The sequence below is a fragment of the Macadamia integrifolia genome, unplaced genomic scaffold, assembly GCF_013358625.1.
Source record: "Macadamia integrifolia cultivar HAES 741 unplaced genomic scaffold, SCU_Mint_v3 scaffold814, whole genome shotgun sequence".
NCBI classification, from domain to species: domain Eukaryota; kingdom Viridiplantae; phylum Streptophyta; class Magnoliopsida; order Proteales; family Proteaceae; genus Macadamia; species Macadamia integrifolia.
Genome location: NW_024870546.1, coordinates 159981 through 184359, shown reverse-complemented (window position 1 = coordinate 184359; position 24379 = coordinate 159981). Strand labels below are relative to the sequence as shown.

Here is a 24379-nt window from a genome sequence, read left to right as displayed (position 1 = left end):
ATAGTGATAATTCTAAAGATCTCGGATGAAAAAATAGAAATGCCTTCTATGTTACCAGTAATACGTAGAAATATTTACACCAATTCATAGAGTAATTCAACCATTGGAGCTCATCAAACAACAATCAAATTCAACTGGTCTTATGGCCACTACTTTGACAATGTTTTATGATTATTTTATATTGCAATGTGTACACGAAGTAGATTAAGTTAGAATTATTTTGTTTAATTGTATGAAAAATAAATTTTCTATGTTTGAATTCATGTGTATGACTCTTGAAGAAGTCAAAATGTAATGGTAGTAAAGAAAGAAAACATGGCATACTTTTGACTACCACATACATTGAAAACTTAGAATCCTTGAAAATGGGCATGTTTATTGTGATTGCTCTCCTATCGTATGAAGAAGATTATACCATATCAAACGGTTTCTGATTCTTGCCTTTTAAATTCAATTAACTTGGATTCATGCAAATATGTCTGCTATCTTATTTATTATTTTTTTATTGAAACATTTTTTTTTTCTATAGTTATATTTTAAAATCCTATTTTATAAAACCTTCCCCCATAATTTAGAAGGCTATATTCAATAGCTGTAATAATAAAAATTATATTTAAACTATATGGATAAATTCCATAGTATTATATAAAGGGTGTTATTTTTTAAAGTTTTACCATGTAATTTATCTCTTAAGCAATTCCTAATATTTGTAGGCTCCTAAAAGGCCAAACCTCCATATTATATGATTTATGAAGGGTGTTGTTTTTCTAATCAGTTGTTTCCCTCCCAAGCAATTAGAAACCTCTCCATTCTTAGACCTCTAGATCTCATCCCCGAAAGCTTCATGTAGTGTTTTTCTTCGTCAATATTGATTACAACAGAGTGTGCATACCATGACATTAATGTAAACACTAAATTCATAATTTTTTTTTTTTTTTTTTTTTTTTTTTGATGTGTGAGGGGTGAAGAGAGAAAATACTACCTAATTGTGTGCCCCTACACCAGCACATACGGGAGCCAGTGGGAATGTATGCCCAGGCATCTAATATGGGGGCGAGTTGATCATTTCACTATCTATATGTCTGGAGTTAAGAGCTCAACCGAGTAGCATTCTTGTCTTTCTTTTTTTATGATATTGGTTAAATTAAGTACATAAAAATATTGCAAGAAATTATTCTACACATGATAAACTACAAATGGATGGTTCATCATCTTACACTTGGGCTTTGGGCCTCTTCTTACCAATTTGTGCCTAACGTCAATGGAAAATTGCATTTTAGGCATAAAAAAAAGGAAGGGGAGGAACGAATAGATTCCTTTCAAACCGTGCACAAGCATGTAACGATTATATAATAAAGCTTTGTCTTATGGTTTGATATCAAATACTAAGGTTAAAGTCTTGTCTTTAGACTTCTGTTTCTAAGTTCAGGTTTTTTGTCTTTTATGCAATATGGCTTCCTTGTAGGTATACCGAAATTTTATTGTCCCATATTGCTTTTCCTATTTCGTTATTTCCACCTACTTTACTTGGATGGGTAACAACACAAAGGGCCAACATCACTAAAATATTTGAGAAAAGAGGGAGGGGGAAGCTTTATGTTCAATTCTTTAACTAAACCTATTGACTTAGGTACTAATGACTTGCTACTTTAGAATATGCTTTTTCACTTATAAATCATTTAATTCATTAATTTTATTTTCTCAGTCCCATAAAGGGTAGTTGATCTGATCAATTGATAGAATTTTTCTCATTTTTTTCTATTGGGTGAAATTATTATTTGACATATCTAACTTCTTGAGAAAATTATAAAATGTGGAATAATTGGTAGACAGCTTCTTATGTGGGCAGAAGGTTCCTTCATTAGTTCTCTTCAAGTTCATCTGTTTGCAATGTTGTATGGATGGACCAAGAATAGGTCCTAAATTTTATAGATAAGTAGATCTCAAGATCTTTTACTCACATGTCAAATTTTAGATGAAATAATTTTTCAAGTGATAAAATAAAGTTTTAAAATTTATCAATAAATAAATAAACAAATAAAGTTTCAAAAAATCCCAGAAATGGGAGTGTATAGTACAGGTCAAAGTATATAATACATGTTTATAGACATAAATTAGAATGATATAGGTGTCAATAAGAAAATCCCCTTATACTTTGATATTTTATTGTTTCAGTGGTTTGTTTGAGGGGGAGGGGCAGTTGATAGGTTAGTCAAAGAATAACTTACAATATCAAATTTTAAAAATTTGATGAGAAGCCCTTTAAACCTACAGTATCTCATATATTATTGGTAAGAAAAAAAAAAGTATCTTATACATTATTTTATTAATTAATAATAAATTTATAAATAGAATATAAACATTGGATCAATGATTCAAATTTATTAACCAAAATATATATATATATATATATATACTTTTTAATTCATTAAATGAATAAAATGTTTATTAAAAAAAAATACATATTTATGCTTGCCAATCTAATGTTATCTATGTCCAAACACAAGCAGATATAAAAAACCATGTTGCCCTAGACTAGTACATTGAAGATGCTCCCAAATGCCCTTAAATATTTTTTGGTAAAGACCAAATGCCCTTAAATTGGCTGCACACTAATGTTGCCTACATCAGCTTGAGAGGGTTGTTTCTCTTTTTAATATATAAAAAAAACTTGGAAAACTTTCATTAAACAACAACAACTATACTATACAATAAACACATTAATAAATTGAAAAAAATTAGTTTGTAACCAATTACCAAAATCCCACCCCAATTGAAATAGCCTTTGTGCCCCCTTAAATTCAGGAATAAATTAACAAAGCCTCTCTCTCTCTGGACAAACCCCAGATTGCCCCAACCAGTACTGTTAGTTTATCCATATTAATGAAATAAGATAATCATGATTGAAATCAGGCTCCTTAATTTTACAAATTATTACATGTTCATTAGAAAAAATATGAACAAAGCTTATCCAAATTGATCAGATTCAGAGCACATAAACATTAAAAACATTTAAATAAAAAAAAAAAGGAACAAATCCACATATAAGAATAAAATAGAGCAAGGAGTAGGGGGAGATCATGGCCCACTGTCAAGAAAGAGATTAAGGCGTCCTAACTATCACGAAACCTAGCGGTGTCTTCAGTCTTCAACGATCACACCGCACACATCTAAGGATTCGTTCTTCTCCTTAGCATTTATCGTTCAGGTTAATTTTATCTAAACGAACGATACATAGTGAGATGATACTTCAACGATTTTAGAGAGAAATAGTAAAACATCTTCTTCTTTATCCAAGGACATAGCACACCACATCGATATGTAAATCTCGTTAAATCTTTATGTATTGTGTGAATCTGATTTTGTTTATTTTTGTATTTCTTGATATTTACTTTAACAAATTAAAAACTAAGTACTAATAAAGACTTGGAGAATAAGACATTAAGAACCATTGGATCATACATGATCGAGGAATAGCTCACTTAGATGTAAAACCTGATAATATTTATGTCAAGAATGGTGTTTACAAGCTTGGTGAATTCGGTTGTGCAACTCTCATCTATGATCTATGGGAGCCTTCCAATTGGAGAAGGTGATGCACGTTACATGCCGTCATGCCCCCAGGGATCCTGAATGACATGTATGAACATCTTGATAAGGTTTACACATCGCTATCGTGACAACTGTCACGGAAAAAGAAAGATCGGGGTCTCGTCCGTGCGGTCGTCGCTTTCTTCTAACAATTATTATCCTTCCCCTATTTATAATTCCTCTACTATAAATATCGTCCACTATTTATTATATTTGGAAACTACCCCAATAGGGTAGGAGCGATCCTAAAGCCAAAGGAGCCTGGAACTTTGGAACTGGGGCCTCGATCTCAGGACCTACTAACTATAGGCAGTACGGCGTACTTAAGGGTGTCAAAATAAAACCGATACCGTTTCGAGGATCAAAGCTGATAAGTTATAATTGAATCGAACCACACCATAGGAATATAATCAGATTTTAGTTTTATAGGCCACAATCTTAGTTTGGTTCAGTTTATAATCAGAAAACCAATGATTAATCAGTACCTAGCATTAATTGTTTTGAATTTTGATGGGTCTAATTTATGGGAAAAACAAAAGAAGAAAGTATTAACCGAGAGGGGAGATGGGAGGGGTTTCATTTTCACACCTCATGATTTTCTTATTTTTAAGATTATAGTTAATTAGTTATCATATGTATAATTTTTTACATAAAAAATATATTGTCTTTATAAAAAAAAATAGTATACTGTCTTGACTCTTTAGGAAATATAGTTTCCAACTAGTTGTAAGATTCACGTTCGCACTTTCTAATTGAAAATTTATTTATGCCAATTGAATTTTGGTGCCTTTGGTACCCCAATTATTATTATTATTATTATTATTATTATTATTATTATTATTATTATTATTATTTTCTCTTTCCCAAAAGATAAAGAGAAAAAACTTGGTTCAAAAGAGTCATTTTGAAGTTCTAATTAGATAGGAAGATATCTAAACATTCATTGTACCAATTTGGAAGTTCCTACCAGCGTAACCATGTATTTTTGCCTAACAGTTTAGAAGATAACCAAACATAGGTTAGTACAACAATTGGTAATCACCAAACTCGCCAAAATGGGGTTTATGGTGCTCAAATCTGCTTCATTTATATCTTTCTTACCTTCCATTACAAATTGAATATACAAACTCTTTTCTAAAACGACATTATGAACCATATGTAAACCGATTGTGAATCAAATAACAAAAACTGATTAGAAATCGCTAAACCAAAATTGAATGAAAATGATTATAATTTCACCTTATTCTTATCTGGTGTGGTTCGTGCTGGACGACTCCAGAGCCAGCCAGCGGAGGACGTGGGTTGGGGTGAACCGTGGATGGGACACATTTTGTTCGACACCCACCGATAGTTGCGATGACTACGGACACTGTGGGGCCTACGGGAGCTGTAACATTGAGAACATGGTGGAGTGCGCATGTCTGCCAGGTTTCCAACCCAAGTCTCCAGGAAACTGGTACTTGAGGGATTGGTCGGATGGGTGTGTGAAGAAGAGAAGTCTTGGGTGTGGTAAGGGAGACGGGTTCTTGAAGTTGGTAAACGTGAAGATTTCTGGCACGTCCATGTCCCTTGTCAACATGAATCTGAGGCTCAATGAATGCAAGCAACAATACTTAAACAACTGCTCTTGCACCTCCTACGCCCCCTGCAAATATTATGGGCAAAGGTAGTGGCTGCGTTGCTTGGTTTAGCACTTTAACTGACATTCGACATTTCACTGATGACACCCAAGATTTCTAACTACATGTGGATGCAGTGGAGCTAGATATATATATACACACATTATTTATTTCTTCTATTCTTACTTTCATCTTCTATTTCTAAACATTAATTTACGTCAAATATGACCATGCATGCCTAGCATATGAGGACCGATCATGTTACGATCCCATATCAGTTTATGGGAGTTGATCCCACATCGATTTCCTATGAAAATTGAGGTGGGTTCATATGGTCTTGAGTTCCCTCACCTTATAAACCAGTTTATGGAATTGATTTCTTCTAGGACCGTAATAGTGGTATCAGACCAGCCGATCCTTAGCCCAACCTATGGGCGGAAGGGGCGATCTGGTGCCAACATGAGAGCCGATGGAACAGACTAGACTGAAACCAGTCTGGTCCAGCCAATTGCAACCCTATATTTGTGTGAGTTCATGATGATGGTTTTATTTATGTGTTTCTGAACAAAGAAAAGATAATGGATTTCTTCACAACAAGCGGCTTCTCTTTGCTACATCTGTGTACCATTTGTTGAAGAAGATAAAAGGTGAAAGAAAATGAAAAGTAAAAAAAGGATTTTTTCTTATTGTTTTAGCACCTTCACCCAGTATGTGGTTGGAGTCATTTTCCTAATTTTTCTATTTATGGAATTTAATTCACTCAAACCACAATATCTTGTTAACTATGCTCAATCAGGGGCCATTGAGAAGCGGCATCAACAGTGACGTAGTCGGTTCTTAATTTCACAACTGGTTTAAAAGGAATTTCAAATTTCTCTGGTGTGAATCCAAAGCTACCATTCATAGAACTAGATATTGTTATAGCTGAAACGGACAACTTCTCTCCCAATAATAAGCTTGGAGAAGGCAGTTTTGGTGCTGTCTATAAGATGGATTATTTTCCCATATTGCATCAACAATTAACATTTAATGTATTATAATTGTAACAATAGAATCTATTACTGAATCCATTCCAAGGTCAGTTGTTCAACGGGAAGGAAATAGTTGCTAAAAGACTATCCAAGAACTCATGGCAAGGAATGGAAGAGTTTAAAATTGAAGTTCTATCGATTGTCAAACTCCAACATAGAAATTTGGTTAAGCTCCTTGCTTGTAGCCTTCCAGGAAGAATAAAATAGCTTAATCTATGAGTACATGCCCAACAAAAGCTTGGATATTTTCATTTTCGGTATACTTCGCATGATATCACCACAAATTTGTTGTCTTCTTTTTTATTATTATTTATTTATGAGAGGAGGAATAATATCCATCTAGCATTCCCCACATTGACACACACCCCCCTAAAACGATACAGAAGATAATGAAAAAACAATAATAAGCAATCCTAAAACGATGCAAAAAATAATGGAAAAACAATAACAAGCGATGCACACAGATTTACGAGGGTCGTCAAGATTGCCTATTTTTCTGGTGAGATGAGATCATGCTTCACTATCAATGGAGAATAGGGTTACGGCACTCGTCCCTCACACCTCTCAGTTTTGCTTATATTACAGAGAAAGAAACCCTCGCTGAAAATATATAGTGAAAAACCCCAATCTAAAAAGTACACAATTGCCCTCAAATAAAAAATTTGAGCGGGGGGTTGCGCCCCCTACACCCCTTGCTATACAGGGGGCCTCCTGCCCCCCTTACAACCCCCATGGCCCGTTAACCGGCTAGCGGGACTACCCTATCGAGGCGCTACACTAGTACTCTCTGGGTTAAATTGTGACGGAATACAAGACATCGTATACCAACAATCTCCACCTTGGTTTGAATTTTGTTGAGCGTTTTATAAAGATAACATGTAGACGTCTTCATCCCTGTACCTCATTAGAGGTACAAATCCGCACCTATTTGGTGCGTCCCTCATCTTCAACAATGAGTAATATTAATCAAGTCCAAACAGGACTCGAACTTCTCTGTAGTGACTGACTTAGTAAACATATCTGCAAGATTGAGATTTGTATGAATTTTTCTCAAGTGAGTACTGCCTTCTGACACAAACTCCCTAATCTTTTGAAATCTCACATCAATATGCTTTGTCCTTGCATGAAATACCTGATTCTTTGCAAGATGTATAGCACTTTGACTATCACAATGTAACACTGTACCTCCTTACTCCAACCCCAACTCACGAACTAATCCAGTTAACCAGATTCCTTTCTTGGCAGCCTCAACTATTGCCATGTACCCTGCCTTTGTAGTGGACAATGCAATTTATAGACTGAAGCATCGCCCTCCATGATATAGGTCCACCAGTCAATGTAAATATATACCTTGTAATAGACCTCCTCTTGTCTAAATCACCAGCATAGCCAGAATCAACATAACCTGTCAATTATGTGGAACTTCCAACTGAACATAACACATATATCTTTAGTCTTGCTCAAATATCTGAAGATCCACTTAATTGCATTCTAATGCTCCTTCCATGGATTACTTATGTATCTGCTAACAACACTGACTGCATGAGACAAATCCGACCTGCTACAAATCATAGCATATATGAGACTCCCAACTGCACTAGCATAAGGGACCTGAGACATCTGCTCCACCTCCTCATGTGTTGTAAGGCATTTTTTTCAGATAACTTGAAGTGGCTAGCTAACAGAGTGCTAACCGGCTTAGCCTTTTTCATATTGAAATGCTCTAGCACCTTTTTAATATACCTCTTCTGAGTTACCCAAAGTTTACCTACATTTCTATCTCTAAGGATTTCAATGCCAAGGATCTTCTTAGCAGCACCAAGATCCTTCATCTCAAATTCAGCACTCAACAAAGACTTCACAGAGACTATATCGTGTTTGTTCTTTGTAGCAATGAGCATATCATCAATATAAAGCATCAACAAAATAATAGAATTATCACTTAATACTTTATAATAAACACAACTATCATACTAACTTCTTGTGTAGTCAATCTTCATCATGTGGGAGTCAAAGCACTTGTACCACTGCCTAGGAGATTGCTTAAGACCATAAAGTGACATCTTAAGTAGACAAACATGATCTTCCTTTCCCTACACCTTGAAACCTTCAGGTTGCTCCATGTAAATCTGTTCCTCTAAGTCACCATGAAGAAATGCAGTCTTCACATCAAGTTGTTCAAGCTCCAAATTATACATGGCCACCAAAGTAAGTTAGTACCCTGATTGAAGTGTGTTTCACCATTGAAGATATTATTTCATTGTAGTCTATCCCCTCCTTCTGTGCATAGCCTTTGGCTACAAGTTTGGCTTTATACCTTTCACGCTCCTTCTTAGATACTATCTCTTTCTTACGAAAGACCCATTTACACCCAATGATTTTTCTTCCTTTGAGTTTTTCCACAATCTCCCATGTCTTGTTCTTCTATAGAGACTCCATTTCCTCCATTATAGCTGCCATCCATTTATCATATTATGCATCACTCAAACCATCATGGTAGAAAAATGGATCACTTGTACCTACAGTAAGGGCATAGACAACCATATCCTTAAACCCGTATCTCACAGGTGCTTTATGAGTACGTTTTCATTTATCCTTTGCTACAGTATAGGAAACTTCTACTGCTTCCTTTTGTCCTGGTTAGTTGCTGGATGACTCATTTTCTCTTGTTGTGTCTGACTCACCTAACTCCACCTGCATAGTAGAACCTTATTTATTTTCACCAACTATTTTTAAATTGCATTTTGACTTCACCATATGAGACTCATCAAACACAACGTCCCTGATAATCATAACTTTTTTTTGAACTTGGATCTCACAACTTGAATCCCTTTACGCCTTTCTTAAAACCAAGAAAGATGCACTGCTTAGACGTTGAGTCTAACTTAGAATGTTGCTTACTCTCAACATGTGCATAGGCTGGACAATCAAATATTTTTAAAATAGAATAATCTACTAGTTTTCCTATCCATACCTCTTTGGGAATTTTACAATCAATCGCCTTTAATGGAGACCTATTGATGAGGAAACATGACATATTTATTGTTTCTGCCCAAAATCTCTTGCTCAACCCTGTATTCAGCCTCATACTCCGAGCTCTTTCTAGAAGTATTATGTTTATCCTTTCAGCTACACCATTTTGCTGTGGTGTTTTTGGAACTGTGAAGTAACGTGTAATCCCTTCAGCTTTGCACAATTTTAGAAACAGCTTGTACGTGTACTCCCTCTATTATCTGTTCTCAAGTACTTAAATTTATTTCTTGTCTTTCTTTCTACCTCAGCCTTTTATTCCTTAAATTTAGTGAACACCTCACTTTTATGCATCATGAAGTAGATCCAGACTTTTTTTTAGTAAATATCAACAAAGGTTATGAAGTATTCTGCCCCACCTTTAGATTTTATTATTGAAGGACCCCATACATCGCCATATACATAATCAAGCACCCATTTACTCTTATGTTTTATAATTTTGAAATTATCATTGCATTATTTCCCAAACGCACAATACTTGTAAAAGTTCAGTTTACAAGTTTTCACTCCCTTCAACAGTTTCCCTTTATGAAACTCCATCAATCATCTTTCTCCCATATGCCCTAACAGCATATGCTACAGATAGGTATCATCTGTATCGAATCCTCCATCTATAGTCACAGATGCTCCACCTGTAATTGTGCTCTCTATGAGTTTGTATAGGTTTCCTGTTAGCTGTCCCTTCATGACAACCATAACTCCCTTAATAACTTTGAGAACTCTACCTTCTACTATGTACTTGCAGCCATTTGAGTCAAGTGCCCCAAAAAATATTAAGTTTTTCCTTAATTCTGATACATATCTCACATCTGCTAAAGTTCTTACTATCCCATCAAACATCTTGATTTTGATAGTGTTATCCTAATGGTCTTGCATACAGTATCATTCCCCATTAGGATAGACCCACCATTATATGGTTGATATGTATCAAACCAATCCTTATGTGGACACATGTGATATGAACATTCAAAATCTAAAATCCAAGAATCAGAATGTTGATTCTTACCAGATGATATAGAGAGTACATCCCCATCATCTCCATCTGAACTATCAGCCACGCTAGCTTTCTCAGATGCCTTATCTACACCTTTCTTCTTTAAGTCCGCCTTCTCTTCAAGCACTCTCTCTTTAGATGATCTTCCTTCTTGCAATAGTAACAAGAGACATTTGTCTTCGCCCTTTTTGATTTTGATCGACTCTTCCCAGATCCCTTCTGATTTGATCTCTCTCTTTCCTGCTCCTTGTCACCTCTGAAAAGACCTTCTCCTTGAGATTTTGTACTACTGGTCTTCTTCTTTGTATCATTGGGTATGAGGGCAGTAGCGATTTCATCCATCTCAAGGGTCTCCTTCCCGTATAAGAGAGTCATTACTAGGTGATCATATGATTTTGGGAGCGATGACAGCAACAGTAATGCATTGTCTTCATCCTCAATCTAACCTCCAGATTTACGAGTTTACTTACGATCTAATTGAACATGTTAAGATGTTATAATAGATCCCTACATTCCTCCATCTATAGAGTACAATTGCTTCTTCACGAATAACTTGTTCGTTAAGAACTTCGTCATGTAGATGCTTTCAAGTTTCACCCATAACTACGGTGCAGATTCGATACTTACAACATATTGTAGGGCATCATCAGAAAGATTCAATCAAATATTATTTATCGCCTTTTCCTCCATCTCTTCCTAATCTTCGTCGGTAATTTTTGTAGATTTCTTCGACTTTCCTAACAACATTTTCACCAAGCCCTGTTGTATCAGAAGATCCTTCATCATTTGACGCCAGAAGGTGAAATTGTTCTTCCCATTAAACCTCTTGATATCATACTTAACATTTGATCCCTTCTCTGCCATCGTGATAGTAAACCCTAGAAAACAGAAACCTAGAGCTCTAATACCAATTTGTAGAAATGCAACCCTAAAACAATGCAGAAGACAATGAAAAAACAATAACAAGCAATGCACACAGATTTATGAGGCTTGGCAAGATTGCTTACGTCCCCGGTGAGATGAGATCCTGCTTCACTATCAATGGAGAATAGGGTTACAGTGCTCGTCTCTCACACCTCTCAATACTCAATGGAGAATAGGGTTATAGCGGGACCGTCGTCCTGCCTGTCGAGGCGCTGCATCAATACTCTCTAAGTTAAACTGTGACGGAATATAAGACATCGTATATCAACAATATATATATATATATAATAAGATATTTTCTATTTGGGAGCATGGCCTACACCAACACTTTGATTTATCTATCTCCTCCACCCTTGTGAAATGGCTATCCCAAATACCCCTGTTGTACAAAGGTCTGAATCAGAAGAACAATAAAACCCATAGTGTCAAGCTTGTGGTTAATCAATCAAGACCACAAGTGAAATCAACTACAAAATATGAAACTTCTATTCCATTGTCTGTGTGGCATCACACAATGAAATCATAATTGGAATTGCTCGAGGTGTCCTCTATCTTCACCAAGACTCCAGGTTAAGAATCATCCATAGAGATTTGAAAGCAAACAATGTGCTGCTAGATGAAGAGATGAACCCCAAATTTTCAAATTTTGGTATGGCAAGAATGTTCGAAGGAAACCAAATTCAAGCAAATACAACCAGATATAGTAAGATTTTCTTTCCTTCTTTTTTTTTTTTTTTTTTTTTTTTTTTCCTAAGAAAAGAAACAAGTCCAGTTCAAGAATCATGCACTAGTCATTTTTCCTATCTGTACTCAATCTTGCTAAGATGAGTTATAACCAAATTTGGATCCTACACCTCATTGGTGCTAATGTTTGAGAGGAACTCATTAAAAGGCTAGCAGGGGTGATAGGATAAGATTATAAATGCACAAACACGAGATAGAAAACAAGCAAGCAATCACACATGAACACGAAGAATTTATTGTGATTCGACACAAATGCCTACATCCACCTGAGAGAATTTAGGAATTATAAATTTACTAAAAAATTTCTCACATATCTCCACCTTACTGTGTGGTCTCTAAGATTTTTCCCAGAAAACAAATAAATAGGCACCCCAGATACCCCACTTTTAACACAATTATATTTTTACCCATGTATATGACATAGAACCCAAAAATGGGCCCAATGCATACAAGCCTAATCATAACTATGTGAACCACTGTAGAATGCGAAACACAATACCAACCACTTTCCACCTTGGCTTGGATTCCATAAGATACCCCGAAGAAAAATATTGTTAAGATGTCAATTCTGCAAACTCCCATTATCTCTGCCAAACTGCCAAAGTCAAATTGGCATAACCCACACCCTCACCCAGTGTAACTCACTGTTGCATGATGTGATGTGACTTCACTTCTCCTAATGATGCAAATCAATTGGAGAGATCATTTCCACTTACAAGATACAAAGCAAAAGCGACTTGCTTATTTCCATATATAGATTGTCCACAGCCTGAATTGTCTCAGTTTTCATTGTCCATATATACCTCTTGCTTAAGTTCTATAGGTAGCTCTACCTATTTTAACTCTCCCTACAAATCCGGGGATGTTTTTAGTCATATGTCCTTGCGTCAAAAAGAAACCTTGAGAAATCCACCTTTGGATGAGAATATGTAACCTCTCAAATCTAGTGTTCCCAATAAAATCAAATTTTTCTATAAATACATGCACGTCGAACTACAATCAAAGTTCACACAATTCCATCAAACAAGCAAATCCACACATTCTCAATCCCTTCAATCTTGCATTCAATAGTTTTGTCATTTAACCGTATTATTATCACAGGCATAATATATATAGTGAATTTATTCCTGACTGTACACATATGAAATCAACTACCCAAATCCATTAACAAATTTGAAGTTTTCATAACTAATGAAGTAATGTGATAGGCATCTCCATCACTCTAAGACTTATCCACGATAACAACATTGGATGCCATATCTTAATTCTTCTTATTATCCTCCTCATTTTTATCCTCTTACGGTTTGGAAAATTTTCCATCATATGTCCCTCCTCATCACAATAATAATAAGTTATTTTGTGACTTTTTGACTTTGCATGGTCCTTATTTTTGTCAAAATATCCTTATTTTTCTCAAAATACGGATTTCTCTCATTTGACCAACCTGTACTATGACCAACACCAGTAATCAAACCCTTAGTCTCTTCTAATGTTCCCTCACCACTATTTTTCAATCACGACTCATTCATTAGCAAAGATAGAACAACTTCATCAATCTTGAGAATAACTTTATTGAACAAAAGTGCAGTCACAATGTGATTAAATGGAGGTAGTGAAACCAACAAGAGATGTATCTTGTCCTCCTCTTCTATCTTAATGTTTAAAGCAGGAAAATCAATCACTAACTTGTTGAACTCATCTAAGTGCATCAAAAATTTAACTCCTTCTAACATCCAAAGTCCATACAATTTTTTCTAGGAAATAATTTGTTTGTCAGTGACCTGGACTTGTGCCTTCTCTCTAGCTTAGCAAAAACTTCTTCCATATCTACCAATCTGATGACTTCACGAAGAGTATTATCCACAAGTTAAAAACTTGATCGTACCATTCGCTAGATCACTCAACTTTAGCAATTCATATTCAATCATCTTGTTTAGCTTATCTCGTTTTTTACTTGAGAACCATGATTCTCCTCATGCACAAAAATAATAATCACTCATGTTTATATAAGATGAAGTCATTATGGCCAGTGATGAGTTAATAAAATGTTAATGTCACAGAATATGTGATGGTATAGTCCATTAACATTCAAAAGGAGTATTGCTAATTTTTTATGCCATAATTTTAAGGGTCTTCGATGCTTGGATCCCAAGTGTGCAATTCCACATAGTACCAAGCTACATCGCTGAAAATTTTCTATAAGGTAGGAAAATTCATAGCGTTAAGTTAAAATGGTCAAACAAAAAATTTGATCTAATCTGCATCCTAACTAGGATTTTATATATATATATATATATATATTTTTTTTTTTTTTTTTTTTTATGAGGATACTTAACTAAGATGGAAATGTGATCTTAAAGATAGAATTGTTCTACAATTATGGTCTTGGTTCTAGCTAGGGAAGCTAAAACTTCTTTGGTTTCTAATTGGATCCAAAACTTAGACCTTTCGTCTAGCATATACTATGTACAAGAATTCTTAGACTAAATTATTTGGATCATGTGTAGGATTTAAATCCATAAGTACAACTCAAGCAAATTTTTGTTCAATTCATATTGATTTGGATCATATCTAATCCATCGCATAGGTCATTACTATACTCTAAAGGTAACATCCATTCATTAACAAAATATTATGTTACTTCCATGGGTCTAATTAACTTCTACTTTTTTTTTTGTTATGCCAATATAGTGGTTATATGTCACCAAAGTATGCCATGCAAGGGCTTTTCTCAATAAAGTCAGACATATTTAGCTTTGGGGTATTATTATTGGAGATCATTAGTGGCAAGAAGAATATTCTATATTCACATGAAGATCATTCAATGAATTTAATAGAACATGTGAGTGAGCACATTTGTTTATTTATATTATTGCTACAAAAATAATTTCAGTCCCCTTCAACATAGGTCTAGATTTCAATTTATGTAATTTATTTTGTCTTCCTTGCTTTGAATCTCTTTTCTGCCGATGGCCATGCCGAATGTGGAATAGAGGCTTGAAGGGCATTTATAACTTCACATTTGATGATTATTAATATACTTTTGCCGACCTTTAGCAAAAAAAATCAGTTCCCACTAATCCTTATGTTCGGATGATTGTTTGAAACAATTTCAGGTATGGGACTTGTGGGACGAAAGTCAAGCATTGGAGATAGTTGATTCATCAATGGGTGATTCATACCGTGCTCATGAAATTTTGAGGTGCATCCAAATTGGCTTGTTGTGTGTGCAAGAAAGTCCGTCAGATAGGCCAACAATGTCAAATGTTATTTTCATGTTGGAGAATGAAACAAAGATTCCTATGCCTAACCAAATTGCTTCTATTATTAAGAGAAATATCAAGGGCCAAGATTCGTCTACCTCTATAAATGAAGTGACGATCACTATGGTAGATCCTCGATAGAAGGTGCAAGTTTTTTCGTTGTACATTAGTGACTTAGAGAAGTTAATAATCCATTGTCTTGCAAATGCATATACAAAGCTTACGTTGCAAATGGTCCAAATCAACTTGGCACCCTTGACCAAGGTTGCTTACCTTCCCCTTATTGTGAAAATAAGAATTTCAACTAGAAAATATTTCATCCCATAGGATTTTTTTTCCCTTTGTCTTATTTGTAGAAGTTATTTAATGCATGAGTAAAATAGGGTTTCCAAAATTTGAAAGTCATTTTATACAGTTTTATATAAAATGATTTATCCCCGTTAGAAAAAATGTATTATAGCAAAATGGCAAAAAATTAAGGTTGCAATCTTTTTGTAACTAATCTTGGTTACAATAAGATTTTCAATATATAGGATGACACAATAGCATTATATGGAGTATTCTTCATTAAATTGCACTCAAACTCATTCATATGACATTGAAACTTAATTAATAACAATAGGTGCAGATCCTGGAGAAGAATCTTCCATTTGATATCCCTAGATCATTTAGTCAGTAAATGTTTTCTGACACAAGCACCTTACTCTCAGTTGTTTTGCAAGACAGGATGCACCTACTATACCCGGGTTCTCCGAAGAGCTCGTCTGTGTTCAGCTTGATCCAATTCCTTAACGGTTTACACCAATACACCTCCATAGCAGTCTACAGTTGTTTTGTTCAATGGGATAGGATTCCTGTCCATAGAACCCATGGACCATGGAGTGATCTCACAGCTGGGGTGACCTCGAGACATGTGTCCGGGTCCTCCCAGCCATGGGATCACTCTATGGTCCATGGGCTCTATGAAGAGGATCCGGATCCTGTTCAATTGGCAGATTTAGCCTCCTACAGCATAACTGATGATTGTAGATGATTGTAGATAATTATAACTTGATATATGATTGTGGTATGTGAATCCTACTGACTGGTTTGCAGTGAATATGGAGTAGGTTTTGCTATAGACACTCCTCGGCTCACACTTCATCCTTTCTAATTGCTACCTTAGAGGATAGTTTCTGCTCTACTTGTATTTCCTATCCTTTCAGCTCGTACATTTGGTTGAGTGCTTGACATAATACCTGTGGCTTCTATGTAGACTTTCAATTAAAAGGGTTTCGCAAAATTAAAATGGCAGGTTATCAAATTAAAGAAATGGAAGACAATGGACAGAAGGGAAGGCAGGACATGAAAAGAATTAGTAGCTTTGACATTTGTTTTTCTTGTTATGTTTTGTGAAGTCATAGATTGGGAGTCATGTGGGCATGTAGATTCTAAAGATAAGATAATAAAGAGACAGGGAAATTTTTTTGAAACACTAGTAGATTAAGGTACACTTCTTTGCTTGAATGAGAGGATGGGTGATTCATATTTTATTGACGGTCAAAAAGATTTGGAAGCTAAGTAGTGGTAATTCTAAAAATCCCCAAAGGAAAAGAATAGAGATGCATGCCTTCTATGTTACCAGTAATGCGTAGAAATATTTACATCAATTCATAGTAATTCAACAATTCAAATCAACAGGTCTTATGGCCACTATTGTCATGGTACATCATGATGTTTTATGATTATTTTATATTGCTATGTGTACCCAAAGTAGTGTAAGTTGAATTATTTTGCTTAATTATATGAAAGGAAAATTTTCTAAGTTTGAAATCATGTTTATGACTCTTGAATGAGTCAAAAGGTAACTGCAATAAAGAAAGAAAAATGGCATACTTTTGACTACCACATAAATTGAAAACTTAGAAATCCTCGAAACAAGGCATGTTTATTGTGATTGCTCCCCTATCGAATGAGGAGATTATACTATACTAAAAGGTTTATGATTCTTACCATTTAAAATCAGTTAACTTTGGATTCATACAAATATGCCTACCTTATTTATTATGTTTGTTATTAAAAGAAAAAAAGAAAAATTCTAATAGTTATATTTTAAAATCCTATTTTATAAAACCTTCCTCTATAATTTACCGAGATATATTCAATACCTGTATTAATAAAAATTGTATTTAAATTGTAAGGATACATTCCATAGTGTTATATAAAGTGTGTTATTTTTTGAAAGTTTTACCATGTAATTTATCTCTTAAGCAATTCCTAAATATTTGTAGGCTCCTAAAAGCCTAAAACTCCATATTATATGATCTATGAAGGGTACTGTTTTTCTAATCTGCTCTTTACCTCCCAAGCATTTAGAAACCCCTCCATTCTTAGACCTCTCATCCCCGAAAGCTTCATGTAGTGTTTGTCTTCGTCAATATTGTTTACAACAGAGTGCATTACTATACCATGACATTAATGTAAACACTAAATTTATATATATATATATATATATATATTGGAAGGGGGGAGGGGTGAAGAGAGAGAATATCCTAATTTTTATGATATTGGTTAAGTTAAGTACATTGGCAGTTGTGAATCTCCTCATTAGAGGTGAAGTTCCCTGGTTTGTCTTTCAAAGATGGAGATTTCTTTCCAGTTATTTGATGTAGGTGGAGTGGAAGGTTACTCACTATTTTTGCGAAGCCAATCCTATCGCTAATTTCCTTGCCAAATCAGCAACTTTGCAGAATACTTCTGATCCTATTTTGACTCGGCCAACTTTAATCCGGATGGAATTGGTGAAGGTCACTCTCATGCACCCCAAATATAGATTTTCTTAGCCCTTATTTTTCCTTTCAGGTTGAGTTCTCTGAGCCTCTTTCCTGTTGATGGCAATGCCGAAGGTGGGTTGGAGTCTCAGGTCCTCTGATGGATATCCACTGAAAGTAATGAAGAGCACTAAATACCCCCGTGTGAGTGGCCCAATATGTGCTTAGGAGTCGAACTTAGGACGTCTAAGTTTACGGCTCATACCAAGTTTGTTGTTCACCAACTGCACTACCCCCAATTGATTTCTAGAAAAAAAAAAAAGGTACATAAAATATTGCAAGAATTTACTCTACGCATAATAAACTACAAATGGATAGTTCATCATCTTATACTTGGGCCTCTAGAGCTAAGCTAACGGCAATGGAAAATTGAGTTTAGGCATAAGAGAAAGGAAGGGGAGGAACGAATAGATTCCTTTCAAACTGTGTACAAGCATGTAACGATTATATAATAATATAATAAAGCTTTGTCTCATGGTTTGATATCAAATACTAAGGTTAAAGTCTTGTCTTTAGACTTTTATTACTAAAGTTTAGGTTTTTTGTCTTTTATGCAATAAGGCTTCCTTGTAGGTATACCGAAATTTTATTGTCCCATATTGCTTTTCCTAATTCGTTATTTCCACCTACTTTACTTAGATGGGTAACCACACAAACGGCCAACCTACTAAAATATTTGAGAAAAAGAGGGAGGGGGAAGCTTTATGTTCAATTCTTTAACTAAACCTATTGACTTACTAATTTTTTTTTTTAAGTAGTAATGACTTGCTACTTTAGAATATGCCTTTTCATTTATATATGATTTTATTCATTTATTTTATTTTCTTGGGAAGTTGGTCGGATCAATTGATAGAATTTTTCTCATTTTTTTTATTAGGTGAAATTATTATTTGACCTATCTACCTTCTTGAGAACATCACAAATTGTTTAGTTATTAGTAGTCAATATATGGATAGAAGGCTCTTTCATTAGTTCTCTCCAAGTTTATTTGTTTGCAATGTGGTATAGATGGATCTAGGATGGGACTTAAATTTTGTAGATAAGTAGATTCCAAGATCCCTTGTTTACTTGTCAAATTTTAAATGAAATAATTCGTAAAATGATAAAATAAAGTTTTTAAATTTATCAAAAACAAATAAATAAATAAAGTTTCAAAAAATCCCAAAAATAAGAGTGTACAATATAGGTCAGAAACTATAATACATTCGCATAGATACACATTAGGATGGTATAGGTGTCAATAAGAAAGAACCCTTTATAATTTGATTTTCTTTTATTATTTTAGTGGTTTGTTTGGGGTGGGGGAGAGTTGATAGGTGAATCAAAGAAATAACTTAAAATATTAATTTTAAATAATTTGATAAAAAGTCCTTTTAAGCCTAGAGTATCTCATATATTATTTTATGTCATTAATTAATAATAAATTTATAAATAGAATATAAACATGGGGTCAATGATTCAAATATATAGATGAAAAACAACTTGAAAAACTTTCATTAAATATCAACAACTATACTATACGTTAAACATATTAATAAACTGAATATTAGTTTGTAATCAACTACCTAAAATCCCACCCCCAATAGAGAAATAGCCTTTGTGCCCCTTAAATTCAGGAATAAACAAAGCGTCTCTCTCTCTCTCTCTCTCTCTCTCTCTCTCTCTCTCTCTCTCTCTCTCTCTCTCTCTCTCTCCAAACCCCAGATTGCCCCAAGCAGTACTGTTAATTTATTCATATTAATGAAATAAGATAATCATGATTGAAATTAGGCTCATTAATTGTATAAATTATTACATGTTCGTGTGCACATCATCATTACAAACAAATATGAACAAAGTTTATCCAAATTAATTTTTTTTTGTTTGGTAGGAAGGAAAAAATGTGCTTTATGGTAGTGATCATAGCTTTTAGAACAAACTCTTATACGATAAGCAATGCTTCTACAGAATCAATGAACAACTCGAATCCACAATCAATCGATTCAAACTGTGCTAAATTAATAGCATTTTCACCACTAGACTATCAACCCACCAACCCAATTGGTGCTTATCAAAATTGATCACATTCAGAGCACGTAAACATTAAAAACATTTTATTAAAAAAATAAAAAGCAAGGAACAGGGGAAATCACGGGCCCACGCCTCTCCATGACTAAAAATAAATGAATTAAAAATATCTTCTCTTTTTTGCCCCTTCTCATAAAGGGATTAAGATGTCCTAACTGTCACGAAACCTAGCCATGTCTTCGGTATTCAAGGACCATACCACGCACATCCACAGTACGCACGGGTGACACGTTTCGCGCACTCCCTCTCTCTCTTAGTAAGCATCACTGCATCAAAAGACGAGCCACGTCAGCTCCAAATTCTAATTTCACCAGCCTTTTCTCTCTCTTACGTAAGCCCTAAGCCTTTACCAAAGACCCGTTCATCTCTTACTCTTCCCGTATTCCAAATATCCCTAGATTCCCATTCAGGAGTGGCTTAAGGTTCATCGTAACCATTTAGAGATGTGAACCGGTGCGGGCTGTAGGGTCCACCAAAGAGAGAAAAACATTACAGTATTACACGTTTACACATCGCTATCATGCCAACTGTCACGGAAAGGAAACATCGGGGTCTCGTCCGTGGGGTCGTCGCTTTCTTCTAAAAAGCTATTAAATCAATAAATCCTTTCCGATTTATAAATTCCTCTGACGATAAATATTGTCCACTATTTATTATATTCCGAAAGTACCCCCAGTAGGGTAGGATGACTAAGGCTGTGTTTGATAGTCAAGAGAAGAAAATAAAAAATAAAAAAAATCTAAAAAGGAAAAGAAAAGAAATAAAATAAAATGATGAAAAAATAAAAAGGATATGCATGTTTGATAACCAAAAAAATAAAAGAAAAAAATTAAAATTTTTTGAATTTTAGGAAAATGATAGACACATAAGAAATCATTGTGTAATCATTCATATTTTGTCTTATTGTGTTTTCAAATTTTTTCATGTTTTCTTATATTTTTTATAAGATTTTTTATGAAAAATAAAAGAAAATTTTATAATTCCTAAAAAGAATTTTGAATATCAAAGTTGAATCTATCCTTAATTGAAAGCATACTAAGTGTAAAGAGAATTTCTTAAACCAAGAACAAATTACAAAATTGTTTATGTTTATTCTTTTTTTCTTTTGGCTACCAAACACAGCCTAATCCAGGAAAAACCTGAAACTTTGGAACTAAGGGGTTTGATCTCAGGACCTACTAACTAGACAGTACAGCCTACACGTTACACCTATATAAGGAAAAGGAGTGACTCTCAGTTCTGAGACATCTATCCCACCAGGCCCAAGGCCCACCAAACAGGGTTAGGCAGCTGTCTTTGTTTTATGACTCACCAAATTTATCCGTTTCGGAAGGACTGAGCCACTGAGGGTGTTTTCGTCAACCTATCTCATTTGATATCATTGACTTGGAACCACCCTCAGTGGAATGTGAGACGCAAGCCATAGATTGTTTGACTTTTGTGTAACGAAAATACCCTTTTGTTAGAACTGGATTTCCGAAACTGCCCTTGACTACGTTGGGTTTCCATACCGATCTTCCACGTTGGGTTTCCATACCGATCTTCCACTTCAGATTGAGCCCTCCCCGTGATAAAGTTAACGACAGGACGCAGAAACTTCGATGCAAGGACTATTGAAACCAGTGAAATCTCCAGATTAGCCTTCCCGGTTCAAATTTCTGCTTTGCCCATTTTGGTGACCCGTTTGGTTGAGTTCCAGAAATTTCAGTCAAAGGTGAAGGGCATTATTGTAATTCTGTTTCCTTTAGCAAATGTCACAAGCGAGGCCCCCCAATTTCTCCTGGGCTTCCGCGTTTTACCCCAAAACCTCCAAAACCCCTCTTTCTCTCTCTTCCCTCTTTCTCTTTCTTTCTCTCTCTCCTCTGCTTTCTTCCCCGGCTTAGCTTAACTCCCCCTGTCTGTAGATAGAGACTAGAGAGGTCGCGGAGAGGGATAGGGAGAGAAAGAGATGGCAACTCAGTTCCCGGACGATTTCAAGTGCCCGATCTCCTTAGAGATAATGTCGGACCCGGTGATTCTATCGTCGGGGCACACCTTCGATCGGCCTTCCATACAGCGGTGGTTGGATTCCGGCAACCGGACATGCCCAATCACCAAGCTTCCCCTCCCTCCGCACCCTTCTCTTATCCCTAACCACGCCCTCAGGAGCCTCATTTCCAACTTCACCCTCGCCTACCCTTCCCCTCACAAACCCCAATCCCAATCCCACCCCGAACCCCAACCCCAACCCCAACCCCAACCCCAACCCCAGACCCTCATCTCCACCCTCACTTCCCGGTCCTCTCCTCTCCACTCCAATCTTGACTCCCTCCTCCAACTCAATCGCCTTTCCAAACGTAACCCTGTTTTCCGTCAACTGATAACGGAGTCTGGTGCTGTTTCTGCCGTCCTCAATTTTGTCTCCTCCTCCGACCCTAATATTCAAGAAGCCGCTCTTTCGCTCCTTCTCAATCTCAGTCTTGATGACGATAACAAGGTGGGTTTGGTTGCTGAGGGTGCCATTGGGCGTGTGGTTGCAGTGTTGCAGAGTGAAGGTGGGACTCCCAACTGCAGGGCCCTTGCGGCTACCATGTTGACGAGTCTTGCTGTTGTGGAAGTAAACAAGGCCACCATTGGTGTCTACCCTTTTGCTATTAGAGCTTTGGTTTCGCTCCTTCGGGATGGCAACGGCAGAGAAAGGAAAGAAGCAGCCACCGCTCTGTATGCCCTCTGTTCGTTCCCCGACAATAAGAAGAGAGCTGTGGCATGTGGGGCGGTGCCAATTTTGATCCAAATGGCTGATTCCGGGGTCGACAGGGCCTTTGAAGTTCTCAGTCTCTTGGCTAAATCAAGGGAAGGCAGAGAAGAAATGGCCAGATTTGATGGTTGTGTTTCAATTTTGGTTAAAGTGCTAAGGAACGGGACCTCACGGGCCGTACAGCACGCCCTATCCACGTTGAATTTGATCTGTTCTCACAGTGAACATGTGTGTTCGGAGGCTAGGAGGGAAGGGGCTGTAGATATTTGTTTGGGATTGTTGGAAGACGAGAGTGAAAAGATTAGAAGAAACGCTTCGAGTTTAATTCAAGCTCTGCGGTTGTACGAGCCCACAAGATGATTCGCTTTTATTATTTTTCATTTTTAGGGAAACTTTTGGGGCAACGAATCAAAAGAGCTCGGCTTTGGGAGGCGCAAGGACGCTTTTTTCTTCTCCTTATTCGTACTTGTGGAGGTGAGTTGGGTTCTGTCAATGAATTCTCCTGTGTTGGATGTGCGACTCTGCGTGTAAAGAAATGTAGACTTGGGTGGTGTTGGCGTCCTTTGCTGTATCTTGTACATTCAGAATAAACATATGGGAGTATGACTCTCTGTTTTGCTGTTCATATGAAAGTCCTCAACTGAGTTATCTGAAATATGATTTGATCCCTTTTGTTGGGTTTTGGGGGGGCGTGGGGTGGGAAGGGTTGGATTCTGAACTCTAAACATCTGTATGTCTGGCAAAAACAAAGTTAAACTGCATAGCTTAGTTTTATCACGGTATTCAATCATCAAAACTAGACTTGTAGGATTCTATCTCAATAACTAATGTGAATCTTGTACACCAACAAAATTTGTTCTTGGACACCGGGATATGGTGGGTAATTCTGTTACTTGTAGTTGATGGCTAAAATAATTGGCACTCAAGGAAGCATTTTGAGGTATTAGTGATTTTTCTGTTTTTCACCTTAAAATTCAATTGGGCTCTGAGAACTGTACTTGCTTGTTCTGTACTCAATTTAGTTTGAGATAGTTCTGGGTTCATTATATCCATCAAACATAAACTGAGAATTCCCTGAAAACATTGGACAGTCGATGCATATGTATTTGGTATAGTATATGTACATAAAAATGGTTGCCAGAGAGAGCGAGCACTGGTTTTCCCCATATTTTTATGTTGATTAGAATGCTAAGAAGAAGTTGGGCACTACTTGCATAAGCATTTAGTCATTCTTAGATTTCTGGCTTTCTAACTTTCTATGATTAAGATAAAACTGTTCATTACATATGTTTAGCTTGCTTTAACTGTGCAGAAAATTTTAAGGAATGTAGAAGATGTTAGTAGCACACATCTGGAAGAGGAAAAATTATGGGTTCAAATAAAAAGAAAGGACAGAAGAAAACGAGTTCTGTTATTCTGTGGCTTCTGTTAATAGAATTAAGAGGGAATATGGAATATATGTCTGTGTGTGTGGAGGGGAGGGAGAATTTTGAAACTTGGCATAACTCCAAAATTCCTTCACTGACTGTGCTTCTGTTTCATGCCCTCTTTTTTTTTTTTTTTTTTTTT

At 35.9% G+C, this 24379-nt stretch overlaps 2 protein-coding genes and 1 pseudogene across 2 annotated transcripts; all 3 read left to right on the top strand.

Moving 5' to 3' along the window:
* Nucleotides 1-4947: 4947 nt before the first annotated feature.
* Nucleotides 4948-12866, top strand: LOC122070064 (annotated as a pseudogene).
* A 1765-nt stretch (nt 12867-14631) lies between these two features.
* Nucleotides 14632-15337, top strand: LOC122070063 (receptor-like serine/threonine-protein kinase SD1-8). The gene is made up of 2 exons (XM_042634160.1): nt 14632-14775; nt 15050-15337. The coding sequence occupies exons 1-2, from the start codon at nt 14632-14634 to the stop codon at nt 15335-15337; spliced, it is 432 nt and encodes a 143-aa protein (XP_042490094.1).
* Nucleotides 15338-21871: 6534 nt separating this feature from the next.
* LOC122070054 (U-box domain-containing protein 8) lies at nt 21872-23478 on the top strand. Its single transcript, XM_042634149.1, has one exon. It carries the CDS (start codon nt 22022-22024, stop codon nt 23168-23170), a length of 1149 nt encoding a protein of 382 aa, XP_042490083.1. The 5' UTR covers nt 21872-22021; the 3' UTR covers nt 23171-23478.
* The last annotated feature ends 901 nt before the right edge of the window (nt 23479-24379 follow it).